Below are 20,701 nucleotides of genomic sequence, written 5' to 3'. Positions count from 1 at the left end.
ATTACAACCTTGTTTACAGTCATGTCTAGATGAGTGAGTCTGGCAAGAAAGTTATAGTTTCGCACTGACTTTATTGGAATTTAGGTAAGGTATTGCAATACAGCTACTATCTAGACATGACCCCCTCCATCATCACATGTTTGGTGTCATAAACTTTTGACTCTTAACTGACCTAGGAGTAATGGCATCTGCATTATCTACATACCGTGTTTTTTGCGGTCACCAGACCTTGATCACGGTACCGTGAGGTTTGCTGCGACTATACAAGCTTTGACAGCCCGATAGCTTAGATGTAGTTGTTGTCTAGTTTTAGTTCTTGCCATACAGTTTGAGAATGCTATCAGGTTCCAGTCTCCTTTGATTTCTGGCACAGCGGCTACCCTTTTGTTTACATTTTCATCATGGATGGTGCCTTTAAAGTGGAAGAAATCTGATGCGCTACCATGAAAGGATTACATGGGGAAGTAATGAATAAAACCAGCAGGAAGCTGGAGGTTGATGTTACATAATGAAAAGAACATTTTGCATTTGACTCCTGGGTTCAAGCTCCTGTTAAAAACTTTTTATTTTCAGCATAAGTTTATCATTTTAACCACAGGCAACATCTAAGCCTTATCCAACACTGTAGCACTCACCTAGGTTTTACCTTTAGCTAACCCTTCACATAGGTTACATTTGTGATACTCACATAATCTTACAATTGTGAAGGAATGCAGTCACATTTATTTCCATGACACTGTGTTTTCAGTTCAGCCAAACTTTAAACCATTTCCAGAGGTAAGGAGTGAATATAGCCAGAGGTGTGGTGCTCTATAACAAGCCAGAGTCTTTATCTATTATCAACTTTTTCACAATCACAAGACTCCCTCTGATGATATCAGGAGTTGTCACTGTGTGCTGTGCCTTTCGTTAAATCAACAGGCTTAGTCAACAGGAAAGGCAAAGTATGCGTCATGTCTGTAAATGTAACTAATTCAGTTCCACTTCTTACCAAAACACGTCCTTAAAATACTTTCTCCCTGAAAAGCCTACGAGGAAGAAAGTCGCTCAAAGGTCAAGATCAGGGCTAAGAATAAGCCTCAATATGCCTGAAATACATGTGATGTATTGCTGATAGCAACAAACAGCACTAGGAGATAAAGAAGCTATATAACAACAGAAATTAAAAGTAAATTTGTCTTTTGTAAATCTGTGTTTACCCAGAAAACGCTTTCTTTGCACACATTCTTTTGCAGCAAGAAGCTGCTGCTGTTTACTGTTGTTCCAGCAAGATCCCCTCCCCCACAAATTAATCATTGTGTAACAGATAGTCTGCCATGCACACTAACCAACACCCCACCACAGACTGTTTGCACTATTCCAGATTTAATAATAAAAAAGTCTCTAAAAATAATCCTCTGCTGTTTGACAAAGACATCATGCTGCAGGGATTAAAGTGCCATGGAACAAAAATCACATTCATTTGCAGAGCCATTGTTTGGGGACAGGAAACATGGGGGGATTGTGGCTCTGTGACTGAGCCTTTGCACGGAGAGATGGGATATAGCATAACCCATCTCTCTTTTTAACATTGAGCTCCTTCCATGACACCTGCATTATTCATATAAACCTATTAACTTGACATGGGTGCTGGTTTGGCTCTTTTAATCACATCCTTCAAGCTGAAGCCCACCTCCCTTTGGTCTATTTCATTTATTTTTGATTCTACTAGAGTTCATTTAATTTACACTGATGAGTAAAAGGCAGAACCTCTGATGTCCAACACTATGTGAACATCACAAATAATGAATAATTCAAAGCACTCTTCATTGCACTTAATATGGAGAGGCCTGACACATACTGGGCTGGAGAGGTGAGAAGCAGTGAGGTGGCAGAGGCATGCCATGGCTCGTACAGCAGCATATGATCAGAGCTCTCCAATTAAGCCCCTAACATGCTCCATTACATAATTAAGGAGAATCCCTCTCAATAGCCTCCTTCTCGCCAACACCTTATGTTTATCTCTCCTTCTCCATCTGTCTTCTCTGTTCTCTCTGTTCAGAGTCCTCATTTATAACCCGGCAGAACAGCAGAGAGGGCCTTTGTAACTTGATGAGGCATGGGTGCGCAGACCTTTAACAATGATGACAAAGAATGTGAAAGAACAAGCAATAAAGATATCCAATTATTACAGAAGAGGTAATGGGATTGTTTTAATTAAGTGGTATTGTCACTAAATCATAATGAGAGGTCTTTGGTTGTTGATGGATGCAACAGTCGGCCACAGTGAAGTCAGGAGGACAGAGGCTATAAGGTGCGGCAGGTAGTTGGAGGGGGACAGCTTCAGAATGAAAGACTAGGGCAAACCGGGGGAATTCTAGTGACTTTGCATGTGAACCTCTCTCATCTGTATTCCTGTCTCAGCCACAGAGCACCCACTCTAGTTGTGGTGTTTGCTGTCCCATGAATTTCCCAAAAGCCCCCTCTCTGCGTTTGCCAAAAATGCTCTTGAACGGTAGCCCATTTCACAGTCCAGTGCAAGTGCTAATGGCTTTATCATCTCGGACAGCAGCACAACTCAATCAGCGATTTCGGACAGAGGAAGGGTGCCGGAAAGTGTTTGCAGCATAGAGGAAGATGATTTTTTCCCCCCTTCCTAACATAGTTGGACAAGTACAGAGAGGAGTCCTGTTTCAGAACTGTATTTCTCTGTTATTGCAGTCCTCAGAGGCAGCAGGAGTGCTTTGTTTTTGTAAGTTAGAGAGCACTGTGACATGTGGGCTGCAATGTCTGGGGCTCTATCTGACATTTAATAAACTAGAATATAGCCATGTTGCCACTGCTGATTACAGTGATGCTGCAGGAGACAAAGGAGGCAAAGAGGTGTGTATGACGGCACAGGCGAATGGAGAAATGAGGAGTAATAAAGCAGGCCTCCTCACAGACCTCCCTCTAGCTGACCCTGTGTGTCTGTGTGAGTTTATGGCCACTGTCTGAGGGGGGAAATAAGATTGTGCTTTATTGCTCAACAAGCCTCCCTAGCAATAATAGCATCCCCCTTAGCCATCCCTTCTGAGAGACATTAGCTCCCATTGAGCCTAGACTTGCTCGATCTACAGCTCAAGGCTGTGATTATTCAACTGAATCAGACTCTCAATATTGCTCTATGTCACCTCTGCCTACAGCTAAGATGCATCATTATTTCTTCTTTCTCCATGTTGAATGAAGGACCAGTATAGAAGGGGGGGGGGGGGGGGGGTGGAGAACACCTGATATGAAGGGCCATTCACAGCTCTCTAAGTGGTTTCCCTCAATCCCTGAACTACTAATTAGTATAAAATCTTACCTAGGCATTTGTAAGGCACCACGATGTGGGCGTGCCCTTTGCACACCTTCTTCTCCTTCTTGCACCAGTTCTCAATACGAATTGGCTGGTTGGCTTCCACCACGTTTGTGATTTGGAGCTCGGGATACATCTGTTGGAAGAGGAAGCAGGGGAGTAATGAGATAAGTATTTTGCATGTGTGTGTGAGAGAGAAACAAAGAAGCTGCAATAAGTAGAGCTTCAATGGGATCCTTTAATCCACGCTTTATACTCCCTAGATGCCATCTGCTCAACCATGAAAGAGCATGCAACTCACACCTTCCCCAAATGCCATCAAAATGCCATCAATAAATACAGATGAAGCTTGTGGGGAAGGCTTCTTGAAAATGTACTGCCCTGTTTTTTTTCTTGGACAGCAACATAATAAACCATGTCAGTAATGTCCATAGACTGCAGCAGCCTCTTGGGTTAGTAGATACAGTGGTAGGAAAAAGCAAGTAAGAGCAAGGATACCCATGTCATGGAAAAACAGGTCCTAAATTATATAGAAAGCTAGCAGCTAGAGATTAGCAGGATCTGCTAATTGAAATGCCACCCACTGTACTGTAAATTATGGTTAAGTCTCTCAGGAACAGCTCAATAGCCTTGCCAATGACAAATCATAGTGAAATGAAAACAGACTTTTTCCACCTTAGTAGCCAATTCCCTTCAATATATTCTGTCTGTTAAAGCCGAAGCTACTGCCAGTTATCCTATTTAAGCACAATGACTGAAAACAGGGGAGAACAGCTAGCCCGGCTCTGTCTAAATGTTACAAAATCTGCCTTCCAGCACCTTTTAAATTCACCAATTAACACATTATATCATGATAATGTAATCCAGTGGACCTCAAACTGGGGGGCATGAAAATGTGATTCATGTGGTGACATAAACAAAAGTGCTCTGATGCAAGCGAGGCTATCGTGCTAATCTGAATCTTTTGTTGTTTCAATAGAATTCAACTTGGAAGTTTCCTGTTGTTGTTGTTAATGACTGATAAAATTGTTGTCCACAATTTTTCGGGGGTTGGGAGGCATACATTTCTCTCGGCTTCTCAAAAAAGTTTGAGAAGCACTGATTCCATCTGTAGCTTCATATTTAGAAGATAAGAAAGTGACATCGATCATCTTGACAAGAAAGAAAGTGTAAAGTGCATTTTCCAAAATGTCAAACTACGCCTTTGAATAAATTCTCAATAAATTCCATTTACATTTACACTTCCTGTGTGATGGTTCTGGTTTGAACCAGACTTTGTAAGCACGGTTAACTAGAAAAGTAGCAGGTTGCTAAGTGGAGAAATGAGAGTAGTAGCACGTCCAAAGCAAATATGTCAGACTTAAGATCTAACACTGAACTACATACTATAACGTTTGGATATTTAAATAAAAAAGAATAACTGCATATTTAAATCTAAATCTAAAACTGTTTTTTTTCTACCTCACATTACGCACCCGATTCCAACTTTTTCAGACGATTGAATGGGCATTATCAGTTGTTATCACTAATCACATGGGAGAGGCAGTATGGCCCAACTCTACCTCCTAGTTGGCTCAGTAGGCCGTAATCATCCATTGGTAGGTTGGATTACCAATCCGTGTCAAACATTAAATGGCACTTTGAGATGACGAAGATGAGTGGATCCCGTGTAAGAAGCAAGTTAGTGTTGACTTTTTAAAAAAAGGCTACGTTAGTAAACTTTATAATATTGTTTCTTACATAACGCCAGTAGCGTAACACTCCAAACTGGGTGCATCACCAGACTTCTGTCATGTTAAGCTCATAGAGTAAGATAAAAAACAATGATAATGGCACCGGGGTACATTGGTGAGGACCTCCACCCTCAGCTCTCCCTCAAGTCACGTTATCAGTTGTACTAACAGTATGATTGCAACCCACTTTGTCTCTGCCATTTTATTACGGACTTGAATTTCACCACTTCTCTGAGACTGATAGACTGGAGATTAGTGTCACGGTGACTCACCTCCTGGCAGTGCTGCAGCACACCCTCTTTGGTTCCTACGCAGCTCTTGGTTCCGGACGGGTCGGGTTCCCAGCGGCCGGTCTGAATGTTGACATGCATGCTGAGCTTTCCGCAAAACAACGCCACCTGTGGCTCGGCCACGGCAAACCCTGTGCCTGCATTGGCTGCTAGCGCCTGCAGAAAGACAAAAAGAGAGAGAGAAATGAGGGTTAATGCTTTCAATCATTATAGAGCCCATAAAGGCCGTGGAGTACTGGGGCTAACTTGACTTTAGACAATGTCTGCCCCACTCACTTTTCTCATAAACTTTGTGATGAGCCTAACACAGGAGTCTCAACACATTTCAGCTTATGTACCGCAATGGATAACCGTAGCCTCAGAACTGCCTGTCAACACTTGGCTGCTACTGCGACTCAGCTCTGCAGTGCTGAGAGAGCAGAGGGGCTCAGACAGGAGACAAATTAAATGCACCTCGGGAATGTTTGGCCAGGTCCATGGTTAAACGAGTAGGGGTTTGATTGGATTTGTGCACATTTGAGTTTGGTTTTTTTGCTCTGGTGCCCATTGAGTGACTGAGAGGCTGCACACAAAGAGCAGGAGAGAAGAAAAAAACTACAGCCTGTCATGCCTCACAAACCAGGACATTCCTAGTTGAGGGCAGAGCTCTGCTCATCCAGGCCTCCTGGGACTTTTTTCACAAATGGATGGATCATTTATTCTTCAAGGTAAACACTGACGGGTCCTCATCCACTATATGTGTGCTGTACAGACCCATGCAAAATATGGATGGAATGACAATATTTGCTCTGAGATACCACAGGGGACAAAAAGATGATTTCCTAGCATAATTTCCCATCTCTGTTTACCTCCCAACCCCTCTGAACATGAGAGGAAATCTGCTATCTTTCCCCCGTGCTGTCCTTCCTGTCAGCATTTACTGAACCACGTCGTTCCTTTAGCAGGCAGGAAACAGAAACACCCAGTCTGCCTGCCCTTCACTCAATATACAACCACAGGCTATAGAAAATGGACACCAACTGTCCAAAACTACGGTGTAATTAGCCTGTAATTGCCTTTCAAATGACACGGTGTAGTGCTAGCATCAGTCAACTCATCAGCTCCTCATTGAGACAATAAGTCACGGCCTGCTAACACTCGCCTGATGAATCAGTGAGGCGATGTAGCTCTGCATGCCAAACTATCCCAAAGCACACACCAGGGAGCCTCCAAACAGGAAGTGGAACGGAACTGATCCCCTCTTGATTGTCATAATGTCATCAGGCTGCGTAAACAGGCTTCAACCCCAGAGAGAGAGATCAAGGGAACGAGCGAGGAATATTGGACTCAAATGTCTGACCATGCGCCGGCTCCTCTGCCTTAAGGAGATGCCGGCAGAGGTGTCCTTCTGCAGACAGAGCATAGGAGAAAACAGCTGAAGAGGGAGACTTGAGAAACTGTGTTCAACAAAGCTCTCCGTCTAATTCTGCACAGGCTCCTGGGCTGATAATAGGCGCAGAACAGAGTAGAGCGAGGACAAAACAATTGCTGTGTAATCAGCAGTTGGCTGTAGCGTGTGATGAGCTGCAGAGCCAGCCAGAGCTGAGTCTGCACGCAAACACACATATATAAACTGAGTACAGCTTCAGCTGCATGCATATATTCAGCCACACACTGGTGCCCAAGCAAAGACATATAAATAACACACCATCATGTAACACACAAGACAGGCATATGTTCATCTACGCAGGCAAGCAAACACACACTGCGTTATCTTGATTTGGTCCTAGAGGCACAATAGCCTCATATTCAACCTCATTTCCCCTCTTTCCTCCATCTCCATGTTTTTGTGCTCCACTGCTCCCTCTCTGCACCACCACAGGCTTGTTTGCTCTCCTCCCTCTCATTCCTTTGTGAAATTGGCTCGGGGTGTATGAGAAGCACAGAGGTGGGAAGGAAATGAGGGTCGCAGAGAGGCATGTCAGGGAGGAAGACAAGGGAGGTAGTGACAACCTGACCGCAACTAGACTCTGTGGCTGCAGAAAAAAACAAGTGCTGGGGCCTTTTGACTCCACTAAAGCGATAAAATCTCAGTGTGCGACAATCGCGGTGGACACAGAATGGAGGCGGTTTATACCACTGCCTTAAATCTGCAGTCACATGCCTGTTTAGTACTTAAGAAAAGAGCTGCTCTGGGTCAGACCTGCACAAAGAGAAGCACCATGGGGGGCAGCAGAGAGAGCGAGCAGCGACACACACACAGGCACAGAGGGCTTGAGGGGAACAGCAGGGCAAAAGAAGAAACCTGTCTTGTCTGTGATCCCTGTCTCAACACCAGCGTTAACTAAACCAGAAGGAAGACTGGCCTCGGGAAAACAGACCAGACATCTCAATTCTGCTGACTGACATCCTTAAACACTGACTCACACTACTATAGGAGAGATAATCAACTTTGTTTTGAGACATGTTAGGAGTTTTTGGTCTCATCTTGAAAGCGAAACCCAGTTTTTTTCTGGGTTGTGACTCAGCCTTAGACAGCTGTGACTGGGACATTTATTTCAAAACCAGTCAAGCAAACAACTTGAGTGTCATTGTCACAATTTTTTTAATATCGCCCCAGACCAATTTGTTCCAAAAGCCGTGAAATTTAATCACAGGAAAAATTGGAAGTTACTGTTTTGATTCAATATGAATACAAAGTGCAGGCCACAGCTTGCTGTGGATCAGTTTTGGTCTTGTTTTTCTTTTCACTGTAACCTGATGTAACTGAACACCTCTTTAAAAGATCACATGAAATAACTGACAATAATTTGCGTCCGCGGTTTGCCAGGTGAACAGGTCTGGGGCAGGACTTGATGCCAAGAGTGACTTCATTATAAAGTTCAAAAGTGAAGAGACAAAGAATGAAAAACTGACTAATTGATGGAAGCCCCTTGAAACAGGGCTGTAGTCAAGACCAACTTAATCGAGTCCAAGTCAAGTCCAAGACCAGGTCCAGTCGAGTCCGAAATCCAGTCCTGTTAAAGACCATAAAAGCCAATCATGTCTTTAAGGAGCTAGGATGGCTCTATACACAAGGTGATTTCTCTTCTAACATCAAACTAATCGATGCATTGAAATTAGGCAACATTTTGTACAACTGCCACCGAATCAGCAGACAGGAACAACTTGGACAGTTTTAACATCCGAGTCCGAGATAATTCCAACAAGCCCAAGACCAATACCAGTGCAAGACTCCAAAAAAGTGGACGCAAGTCTGGACTCAAGTACTACAGCCCTGCCTAGAGGATCACATATTCAAGTTAACTTGGTCGATATAGAAGCTCTAGTGCAGAAAGCAGCTGATGATATTGATGATCCTGGTGAAACCAACACCCAGATACACACCTTAAGACTCATGTAGCTGCTAGTGCTAATCAGGCTTGAAGGTTTTATATGACGGGAAGGGTTGGCTGGATAGCCCAAAGATCTGTAATTACGTTTTACTAACTGGGATTAAAAAGATTAGTCATCAACAACAGTTTACATTTTAACATAATAATAATAATGATAGTTTTCAGAGACATATGGCATTTTCATGTATGTTTTCCTCTTGTGAGACTGGTATCAATTCCTATCATGTTGAACTGCAGTAAAATATCTAAAGCTTTAGCAAAGATAAGCTCTGGTTTTGGTCTCAACTGCAGCACAGACAAACACATTTACTGGGAAAATGTGCAACCACACCTATTAAGTGTAAGTCATCAAGCATCCATCTCTCATCACTGACTCACCATGAGATGTTATATCATGTGTTAGTGTGAACACTTGCTGCTATGTGAAGGTTTAGCAAATCAGAGAGAGAGAGACAAAAGAGGGAGAGAGGGAGTGGAAGTTGGGAAACGGGAGAGGCAGTGAGACAGAGGAAAGCACTGACAAATCGGGTAAATAGATGGCAGCAGGGAATGTGCACTGATTGGCTTATGTCCCGTCTTGACATATTATTCTCAAATGAACGCAGGCTGAGATGCAATAAAGAGCGGTGTGAGGCGGCGTGAATGCAGGAGAGACAGGCCTGCCACCACAGACGCTTGTCAAAAGCTGTGTGGGCTGAGGATCACTTAGCTCGTTCTCACTCTTTACTGCAAACACACACCAGTCTGTCGCCGCTTTCCCAGTCTGCCTCCAGCACACAAACATGTTTTATTAGCCTGCTCCGTGTTCAGAGCCAAGTTTCACATAAAACAAGTTAAGACACGACGGTGCTAGTCATGAAAATACTCAAGGAACATTGCATGCACACACAAACAAACACTCCTTTTTATCCTTGTAACAGATATATAGATATATATATATAGTATATATACTACCTTACAAGTCTGGATCTCTAATGAGCACCCCCCCCCCCACACACACACACACACACACACACATTAGAGGTAAATCTGTCTTCATTTCCAGTGGAAAGCATTTAAAGGAGAAGCGTGATGTTATTTTGAGTTAAGCATTACACCGTCAGGCATTTTGTGTTGCATACATACTTGACTTTATTGTTTCAATACAAGTGCCACGGTGCCACACCTATTGCAGAAATATACAGAAAATATATACCCTTTTGACTTTCTGTGGGTGATTATGGGAGCAAATAATGCTGAACGTCGGTGCAATGAAATAACGATAGGAGAAACCAAATTAAGGCCTTACATTTACTGTGACAGATCATTTAGCTTAGGCAATTTCGAGTCTGTGGAAGCGGGTTAAAAAATTAAAAGGCAGAAAATCTCCCTTCTGAAAGAACCGAAAGCAAGGAAATGAAGCCTTTATCTTCAAGAATGCTGACTATATGCAGACACCAGCAGAAATAATAGAAAAGTACTAAGAATATTGCCTCAAAACACAGATAATACTTCTTAATGAGGTTTTAGGAAAATATCCTCCTACACCGGGTCGGTTATTACATGACCTACCACACAGCCTCTGGGCAAGATCCAAAGAAACTAATCCAATCTGTGTGTTTACAAGTACTGTATGGGTGTGTGCGTGTGTGTGTGTGTGGGTGTGGGTGTCTGTGTGCGTGTGTGTGTGGTCTCAGGTCAAAGACTCAGGGCTCCTGATCAGCAGTGTGTGAGCTCAGGACACAGTCGAAGAGGACACTGGGAAAGGAGAAATCCATAAATGAGTGCCATGATGTTGAAAATACCAGGGTGTGAGCCCTTGTGATGATCCTCCAACACAAATACAGAGACTTTGAAAAAACCCAAGTAAACCGTACACAGAATCCCTCTGTGACAGTTTAATGATCAGGTTAGGGGGTTGTGCCTGGCTGACATTTCTGACAAAGATCTTTTCTACCGGCCCCACTGTAGTCTACAAACATTTTCTAGGCCTCACTGAGCCGTGGCAACTCTTCTAATTTTGGCAGAGGTTTGGTGAAGCCATCATCACAGTCTGGCCCTTATAAAAGCAGCCCCAGAATGAGGCACCGGTCAAAACACGTGGCTTCCCAGAATGCTTATTGTCCATGTGACTCTGCAGAGAAATGCCTGGCTTCGTTAATCCACCTAATCCATCCATGTGGTGACTTAATACTTGAACAAGTTAGGCAGGGGTGAGAAAGCCACACACAGATACACACATCTACAGTATAAAGGGACATGCAATTAACATTTATTTCTTTATTGGTTGCATTAAAATAATTGTATTGATGTGTATGAGGGAGCAATGTTCACTGCAATTACTGTGTTGTGCCAATATGTGGAGCTGGAAAGCAATTACAAGATTTTTATTTATTGATTAGCTGCTGTTTTAGTGTTTATATAACAGCTGATAGAATAGCAAGTTCTTGTTTATTATGTACAACAATTACAATCGAATGCCTCATAAAACAATAATAACCACAATATGTAAGCAGAGGTTTGATTTATTGATCAATCAATACTGCCAGGTGTTAAGATTTGTGATTGACACCAAAACACAACCACAGAGTGCTGTTCAAAAATGGAGGATGGTGAAGATGAGGCTGCATTTACTGTGCTTACTACCATCATTACTGAGAGTAGAGAAGGATGTGGGGCAGCCTACAGCGAATGTTTACTCTAAAGTGAAGGAAAAGTACAGACTGTGGTGTTTATTGCCCACGTTTAAGGATTCAGAGAACAGCTTAACTCAAACTGCATTGACTGCAATGCCAGTGGTGACATGAAAGCTGCTAAGCTGTCACTGCAATGAAATTAGCTTTTTCCCACTACTGATATCCTGCTTTTTTCCAAACACAGCATTGTGATGACTGTGGCACAGACTAGAATAACAAAAAGAGACAAAGATGTGCACATGTAAAGAGAGAATTGAAATACTGACCAGCATTCAAGCTTCAATAAAGTTTTGTTTATTTATGAGCTTAATGTTCGTAAGACAGCCTGGTTTGAATGTTTACATGAGCCAACAGTGTTAGAACGAGGCAAGAATAAAAAAAAAATAAAGATATATGGTTAAAATTAAACATTTTCCATACTTTCAAGACTTTATACGTAGCCTGTAGGCTATATAATAACAAAACGCCAAGATGATATCTGATAACACTGTAGCCTATATCAGCATATTTGTCTGGATCCCAGGCCTAGTCCACACGTACAATACGATCTTAAAATAAAAATAAAAAATCATGTCAACGCAAGCACTGTTTTAAAAAGATTCTTCTCCAAATGGAAACATAAAAAGTCAATTGAAGCCTTGTGAAGAGCAAATACTAAACCAACAGGTGGTGATTTAACCCTAACCCTGAAGCCAATTAGTTGTTGGTCAACTAGAAGCCTGACATGAATTACTGGAAGGCTACCGGGCTGCAATGGCACATGGATGGCTCAGTAGCACATTGGGGCACCTCTGTTCCTCAATACAGAGGGAAGAGTAGGGCGTGATCACACTGTCCTCCCGGACCACGACCCGGACTTTAGGGTACTTGTCCCCCCTCCCTCTCCCCCCCGCGCCCCAGCCCCGTTTGTACTCACACTGCCAGGGCCTCGGCCAATGCTTCTTGCTGTCCATACGCCATCACGCCGTAACACGTCACACGCATTGATCGCGTGTGTGTGGCTTTGTTTACAAATCTTTCCATAGACCTCAGAGTTTTTGTGCGTCTTGTCGACTGTTTTTGAATATTTTCATCCGACCAAATCTGCAGTAAACACTCCACCTCCGCACCACACCAACGTGAACCTTTCACCGCCATTGTTGTTGTTGTTAAATGTCCACGCATGGCCCGTCCTTCTATTTACATGTCCGAACAGGCGGACATAACGCTACTGCCGTAGGGCTCGTGCTCGTACACGTGCGCACGCTCTTGCTCGTACATGTGCAAACGGCTCCGCTAAAGCCCACCTCTTTCAAGCGGCCCGTGGACGGTCCGCTGGCCGCAGTTGAGCGCGGAGCGGGTGCACTCACATGGCTTAAAGGTACTAGACTTTAGCTGAAAAAACGGTTTTGGCCGCGGCCAAAAGGACAGTGTGATCACGCCCTAACATTTATGTGTAAAACACATAAAAAGTCCTGTTAGCAGTTAGAACCAGCACTATTTTGGACAAGCCTGCCATTGCATGAAATGTCCCCTCATTTGTGACGCCTCACAAAGGAGATTACAGCCCAAACTCTGGTTACTAGCCTGACAAAGCCTGTTCTCCAAAACATACGTTTTTAGCATAGACTGTATAATAAAGATGGACAAAGCAACAGTGATGTCACCCACTGGTTTGTGGACTAATGTTTTGAAGCCAGCAGACTGCATTTTGGCTGTGGCCATCTTGTTTTTTTGAAACCATACATGACCATATTCGGATAAAGGGGCAGGGCCGGAGCCTGACCCTTTGATATCTATCTTCGGTGCAGTTAATGGTGGGTTAAGGTCACCTCCACAAAAATGCAATTGCCTTTGCATCCTTACATTCCAGCCGTTTGATAATGCTGAACTGGAAGGGGAAGAACCCTCTTGCCTGTGTTCACTGGATTAGAGAGGTAATGTTGGGGTTCTCCCTGGAGAAAAACAGGTATGCGGTACACGGATTGGAGGACAAGTATGACAGAACCTGGTCGCAATTCATAACCCATATCAAGAACCTTTGGCCTGCCCTGCTGTCTTTGTTCATTGATTTATTTATAAAAATAAATGTGTTCACAACTTTTGTAAGAAATGCTTAAACAATTATTATTTTTTGTTTTGGATATTGAAAAATTAAGTAAAAGTTGTAAAAAAAAAAGGGGCAGGGGAGGAGCGATAAGCAGCACCAGGCTGTATTCCGCTAAATGCTAAAGAGGGAAACTACTGTTTTTCCAGCCCAGACTATTGCTAGCAGGTGAGCTTGAGCTTGTTAGCTGTCATTAGCTTTGTTAGCAAGGTGCAACCGAATGCTAAATCAAGACATTTTAAGGCAACCACAATGTTACAATGAACTCTAATGAAGTAAAAACACGTCCATGACTGTTTTAATTTACACAGTGCCATGTAGCATTATTAAGCCTTTATCCTGTTGCTAGCATGGCGACCTGTCGATAACACGGTAGCCATGACCCAAATCATACCCTGCTTTCTCATCTATTTTACTCTAAATGGGACCATAACTTACTAAGTGATTATCGTGCTGTATTGAAGAACACTTAAAACCAGAAATCAGGACCATAAACTCATTAGGAAAATGTCTACTGAGGTAATAAAACAATTGAGAAGCAGGGTCATTTTCCCATTGACTTCACTGACTCCATACAAACACACTTCTTTTTGCAACCAGTGTCGTCATCCTGTCGGAAATTAGAAAGAATGCAGGTTTAAGCCACTTCTGCACTGGCTTCACTTTACAGACCCAGAAGCTACGTCCATCTCTATTACATTCTAGGGATTTTAGTGATCTAAAATGCTGTTTGCATGGGGACAACAAGGCCAAAACGCATAGAAAAGCTACATGAAAAGCTATAAGCTAAAATGTGACATATTTTTTTCTATTATAGGCCAATCAATGATGGAAGTTAATAAAAGTCCTAATGCCTCGTTAACTATTTATCAATATATACTGTATAGACACACATGCCAAATTAGGTCTTGTGACATTGGTGTGATTCCTCCCAGAGGTGAAGGTGCCATGGGAAGCCACAATCACTACACAAACAGCTCACCAGCGACAGATAACAGATGAGAGGGGCGAGGACATTCAGCGACAGAGGGACAGAGACATTTTCCTACTGACCAAACAGCTCCACCACCTCCCACCCTCAGAGGGAAGACAATAAAAACAGAATAATAAAAGAAAAAAAGGTGTCATGAAACAAAAGGGCCCCTCACTGCTATGGAAATGAGCTCCTCTGTCTCAGTGAAATGGCCTTTTGTCGTCACCATTTTAAGTGTCCCAAGACTTTTCTGGAATTGTCCCGTGAGTCAGCGCTCCCACAGTGTGGGGAACAATTGAGTCCAGTCAGTGCCACTTTCCCTTTCAAAGAAAACAAGTTAAAGCTGTTAAATGTACAATACCGTGTAAACTCTGTGTGACATCCCTCACTTCTTCAAAAAACACTCTCTTCTTTTAAAAGTGAAAATTGTAGGAGAATAACTATAAGTGTTTAAGTGCAATGAGCCAATTTCTATAAATAATCTTGGACTTTGTTTCCATATCAAACATCTTTATACCGTTAACATATACCAATAAAAAAATCACAAAACCCGTTGAAGGAACCCATGGGAGTCATTTGTAAGCTTGTGTGAATCCTGTGTTTGTTAGAGTTTGAGGTGACAGGGAGATGCCCGCTGAACATAATGTTCCTGTTCACTAGCTGTCACCTCTGCTTGGCTCATTTACCTCCCATCATTCATAATCAGACGGGACCAGACGGGAGAGGGAAGTCCCTGCTCCCTATGCTGTGAACTGTCACAGGGGAGCGGAAAAACACTGTCACAACACGCCCACCGGGGAAGACAATGGCACGGCCATGACGCGCCGGTACCAGCCCCGGTTCAAACGGTAAGCCTATTGGTAATCCTTTCTGCTCAACCTGTGCTTGATTGAACATGCCTTTGTTAACAAGACTGTGTGGCGCTTTTCCAAAGTGTGAAACACTGGAGATACCATTGATGCAGCCGTGTCCCATATTTCCTTTCATCTCTCCAGCCACAAAAATCATTCAGAGGGGGAAAGGAGTAGGTTGAGCTTGGAGAGTTCAAAGTGATGAAGGATCTGAGGGAGCCTTAATAAGGACATTTCCACCTATCCACGTATGATATCTGTGGGCTGCAGGGTCTTTAAATCTCTTGTGTTTAAATAAGGATAAAACATTAACACACAAATAAAACAGCGGGAAATAAAATGATACAAATATTTCCCGTAAATGAAGCCTTTAGCCGTTTCGCATCTCATGAATTCTGGACCATGTCCAACGAATCAGGTACGGACATGGTCAGAACAGAAGTTGCCCTTTCTCACATGTTACACACAACACGAGTCTGGTGCATTCTCATTTACTGGAAATAGGTAAACCTAGGTAAAACATGCAGAGCTGAGGACATGACAGGAATTACACCACGGTCACATATCCGGTTTGTAATTTGGTTATAAACAACAGAGTCTCTTGCCGTTTCTTGAATTTGTGTGACAATTTTGGCATTCCAGAAGTTCCAGAATCTCGTCGTCTCTGCAGTCAGACATTTTTGTTACATCTTCATGTAAATCACCCTTCTTCTTCTCCGCCGTTGGATGTTTCTTCTCTTACGATTTCGTGAAAGATGCACAGTAGAAACGTCATAAACATGCCCACTCACTTGCTGTGAATGTGAATGTGACCTTGCTCACTCGGACATTACACATACTTTGTACTATAGGGAGCTGGCAGGGTAAACAACACTGTTTAATGTCTGATCTAACTGATTTGGACATTTGTGTTCTCACATACAGCTCCTCTGGGTAATGTGTAGATCATTTCAGGTTTGTGAAAGGAGAAGCATAAAAGTCATGAACAGTCCTTGTTTAAACTATTTGTACTTGGTAAATGGAAATGGAGTAGGGTTGTGCATTAACTGCCAAGTGAAACGGCATCCTCCTGTTTGGTGCTAATTATTTACTGGTGTTAATGTTCAACGTGTTTTTACCTTGCAATAAACTACCCGTTTCCAAGGCTAACAGTTTTCAACTATTGAGCAGCAACTTGATCTCACTGATCGCGCCCAACATCGGCTGGCTCAATGAATGGGGTTAAACAGACATTGTTCATAAATAAGCTCCAGCTAGAAGATGCGTAGCAGCTCGCTGGTTGCAGGGAAAAAGTTGCGGTGATTGAGCAGCGTAGGTCTGCCTGTGTGTCAGGAGGAGATAACATGGCCTCTCTCTAGCTTACAGCTAGCAGACGTGAATGACAACTTGTTCAAATGGCCCGTCACTATGGAAACCTTCTACAAAAGCATCCCAGCTATTCACACAGAGGAACATTGAGACTGCAGAAGAAAGAGAGGCAAAGTGAAACAGAGAGAGAGGAGGAAAAAGGCGAGGGGAAAAGATTGAAGTAGTGGAGCAGAGAAGAACGAGGGGAGGAGGGAGAAGAAAGCAGCGAGATAGATAATCAGAAGCTCACGACGACAGATGGGGAAGACAGGGAGGAGAAAAAAAAGGAGGGAGTCAAGAAAGAGAAAAAATAATGGAGAAAGAGGGAATGAGGTCACAGTTGTGACAGACTGGCGTATGAGACAGTGAGGGAGAAGAGATTGGAGGCATAGTGACAAAGGCTGTGTGAATGGCACAGGGGACGACACTCATAACAACAGCTGCTCTGCTCTGTTTGGTGCATTCAACACTGCGTCCTTGTGTGCAAACACGAAAATGACCCCAGCTTCATAGGTGCACGCACATATCTCCCGACACACACACACATATAGCAGACATACAGTATACAAAGCCATGTCTGTGCTCAGTCCCCTCCTGAACAAGTAAACTGTGCCCATTGCCATGGTAGTGTGCATCAGTGTGTCGAGCAATGTCGCTCTCCACGATGAGCCGACACTGCACCAACTGCCGCTTGTTTCTTTTAAAATATTTACAAGACAGTAAGTCACTGCTTGAGCTCTGAGAGGAATTCTGATCCAGAAAGATGCAATGAATCAGTGTTTTTTCTGATTTGTTATAGTGCCACAAAGAAAAGGTTAACACCAGAGTCTGGCTGCCAGTCAGTGCGCGCACCCATGTTCACAGTGGGGTGGCTGCTCTTGCAACTCTGTTTGTACGCTGATTTGGGAGGTGAAGGATTGTGGGAACAGTGGGGTGCATTCTCAATATATCTCCCAGAATTTAACTATTAACAAACTTTTGTTTCCAAATTCCACCATTCATACCAAATACTCTTGCTTAAAAGGAATTAACAACCATTTCAGTATCCGACCACATGTCTCCTCTTCTGAATAATGGACAAACATGATAATGTCACAGTGAAGTTGACCTTTAACCGTTTGGATATACAATGCCATCATTTCATCATTTTATCCGGTTAGACATTGGTATGAAATGTTGCCATATTGCAGGAATTCTTGAATCAGCTTATCTTTGAGTGCATCTGAATAAGATTCCTGGAATCCAGGGGTTCCTGAGATACTGCGTTCACAAGACCTACAGGAAGCGTGTGGAAATAGTCTCCCATTATGTGAAATTTTTGGAATCTTAGAAGAGTTTTACATGAATCGATTTTTGCCCTCCCCTAGTTATTTCGCATATCAATAACGATATAAAGTATATACAATAAAGCATGTTTTCTGGTAATTCAATAAATAAATAAATAGTCTACATGACATAACCACATAGTAATTCCTATTTTTTGCATGCTCCTGTGTGAATTATATTTTCGTTAGATTTAGTTCAAAATTAACTTAACCTGAAAGGATCAGAGCGTCGCCCAAATGGGGTAACTATTGCTGTAGCGCAGGCAACGTGAATGAAAACATAGTCAATAAAACAACGTGAACACAGAGGACACGAATGTGCACTCGTTCACTTTTCATTCAGTTAGATACTAGAGTTCCTGGTAACATCTGTACGGTCAGTCATGGTATACCGACTTTCTGAAAGCAACCAATTGCAAAACCCCTTCAGCGGTCTGAATGCAGCCTGCGTTTGATAGAGAAACCCAACTGGTCCAACTTTTAACAAAAAAAGCTGCTTCATCCTGACTTGTCCTCAAACCAGGTTGTTAAGATGAGGTTGGCATTTCGGTCCATTTCTCAGCCCCACTACACATATTACCATTTTGCACATATCATGCATTGACTTGTTACCATTCTAGTTGATGATCAAGTGTAGCAAAGAGAGGGAAGTGCAAGATAAAAAGCTCAAGTCTACTACTAACACTTGTTAACAAAGAGTTTAATTTGAAGCGAATCTCACACTATCAAATTTAAAAAGCTTCCAGAGAGTGTAGCACAGTCAAGCAGCAGGAGCCCTGTTAGTAGGCCTTCACAGTCACTCCACATTTTTAGTCAAAGCCTAGAAATTCATCTCTTTAAGAAGGACCTCATAGTCAGCCTCTCACTGCTCAATCATTTCAGCTCTCTCTAATATTTCCTCCCTTGCTTGTTATAAATTGCTCTCATAAAAAAATGAAGCCATCTACATTTATTTCCTCAGATCTTATTTTTTCTCTCTTTAAACGGGCAATATGCCATTTTCTGACACCAGTGTCATCTAACACTGGATGTTGTTTGATGACGTTGTGAAGTAGCATGGGATCATGGGAGTTGTTGTCCTCACCATGCCATCCCTGCAGTCAGCTTCTCCCAGCTAGGATTACTTCAGTGTTTATCGTTCAGGGGTGTTTACTGGGAGCCAAGGTCATCTCCTCTCCAAAACAAATTGATGCGGTGATTGAAACTGGTAAAAACTGAATGCAAGCAGTCTCACATTAAAATCACTGTTTCTCTGACACTGTTTACAGGCAAAGGACGTGCACAGGCTTGGGTAGGTTACGGCTGGAATTTCTGGCCCCGATCTAAAGGCTAGTGCATCCTAACAATGTGTCTTAAACCAGGATAAGGATGGCAGACAAACACAATGCTGATGCATGAACAAAAGGGATAATTTAATGGACAATTACAGAGTAGAGAGATCTCTGGGTTTTAATGTTGTTGGAAATCTGGGATAACGTAAGTACACAACACAAAATATATAACATAGGTCTCGTCGTTTATAGACAATTTAATGGGGAAAAGTAACATGTGACACCTCGAAGGATCATTGTATTATCACAAGAATATTGTCGGGAGCACTGTCGCTCCCTCTCTTTACTGTAGGCTGCTTGTAATGGTGATCTCGTAATTATTCTATGAGTTCATTTCAAGTGGCAGTGTCAACAAAAAGCCTGTCATGTAAATGAGGTGAAGTGGAGAGATACTAGGCCGAGGGAAGAGGAGAAAACACTGTTAATTAGAGCAAAGTACTTTTTTTTTTCGTTCTGTGGCACACTGCCTTCTCGCTGGGGAGAAGGAGTGTCTGGGCTATTTATAAGCTCCAGTTGGTTGGCCAGTGGGGTCTTGTCTTCCAGGTCTGGCCTCACCACAAGAGCTTGTTGAGAGAGAGAAATAAAGACTTGAAAATATAATGCTACTTTTTTTTTTGGTTAAGTGGTATCCTAATTAGAACCATATTTCATCTTAAGAGGTTTTGTAAATGAGAGCTCAGAGGGGATTTTAAGGCAAAACGGATCAAAAGGTAATATAGTCCATTCTCTTTAATGAAAAATCCTGTCAGAAGACTGATTAAAAAAGGTAATGACCTGCTCGTGTGGTATTTAGTTATTCTCAGTCACATTAGGGATTCATTGTGATTCTGATGTGCAATGGTATGCTGTCACAGCGGGTTCACCTGCCTGGTAAAATCTATGTCGTTATTTTATGATATTTTATTTATAATTATCAGCAATGCAATAAAACAAATCTTGTACTCCGTGGTTTTGAGGTTGCCAACCTGCGGAAAATTAGCTTGTTTTAAAGTTATATCATTTTGTTAAAGCAAAACAATGTTTAAGCAGAATATTATAATCTGTTTCTGACATATTGTTCTCCCTACCTTGCCATCCACCTACCACTCTCTGCAATCTCTGAGAGAGTAAGCTTAATTTAACCCTTGCCGAATAACCTGGTGTTGCAGTCCAGCAAAAGTTGAGACTGGTTCAACGTCATTGCAGGAGACCCATGAATTTTTGTTGACAGGGCTCTCTGCATTGGCAAAGTTACACAAGTTGTAAGTCAGCACGTTTACATGCAGTTTAAACCTGATTATAATCGGGTTTAGGGCAAACACCATGTAAACACCGTACCCCTGGTAAAACAGGAGTTCTCATACCCCGGTTAACAGACCTAGAAAACTCCTTTAGTAACCGGGGAAGTCATATTTGTA

The 20,701-nt window shown here is 42.6% G+C and overlaps 1 protein-coding gene across 1 annotated transcript in view; it reads right to left on the bottom strand.

Annotated features, from left to right (window-relative positions):
- The window catches only part of aplp2 (amyloid beta (A4) precursor-like protein 2), a 58,870-nt gene that overhangs the window by 23,739 nt on the left and 14,430 nt on the right, over positions 1-20,701 (bottom strand). Inside the window, exons 2-3 of the mRNA XM_083914050.1 lie at positions 5,325-5,498; positions 3,326-3,455 (exon numbers count right to left, since the gene is read on the bottom strand). Of these exons, the coding sequence (XP_083770176.1) occupies positions 3,326-3,455; positions 5,325-5,498 (304 nt within the window). The remainder of the gene's footprint in view (positions 1-3,325; positions 3,456-5,324; positions 5,499-20,701) is intronic.

This window comes from Echiichthys vipera, assembly GCF_963691815.1.
Source record: "Echiichthys vipera genome assembly, chromosome: 5".
NCBI lineage: Eukaryota > Metazoa > Chordata > Actinopteri > Perciformes > Trachinidae > Echiichthys > Echiichthys vipera.
Note: the sequence above shows the minus strand (reverse complement) of the source record. Positions and strands in the feature narration are given on the sequence as shown.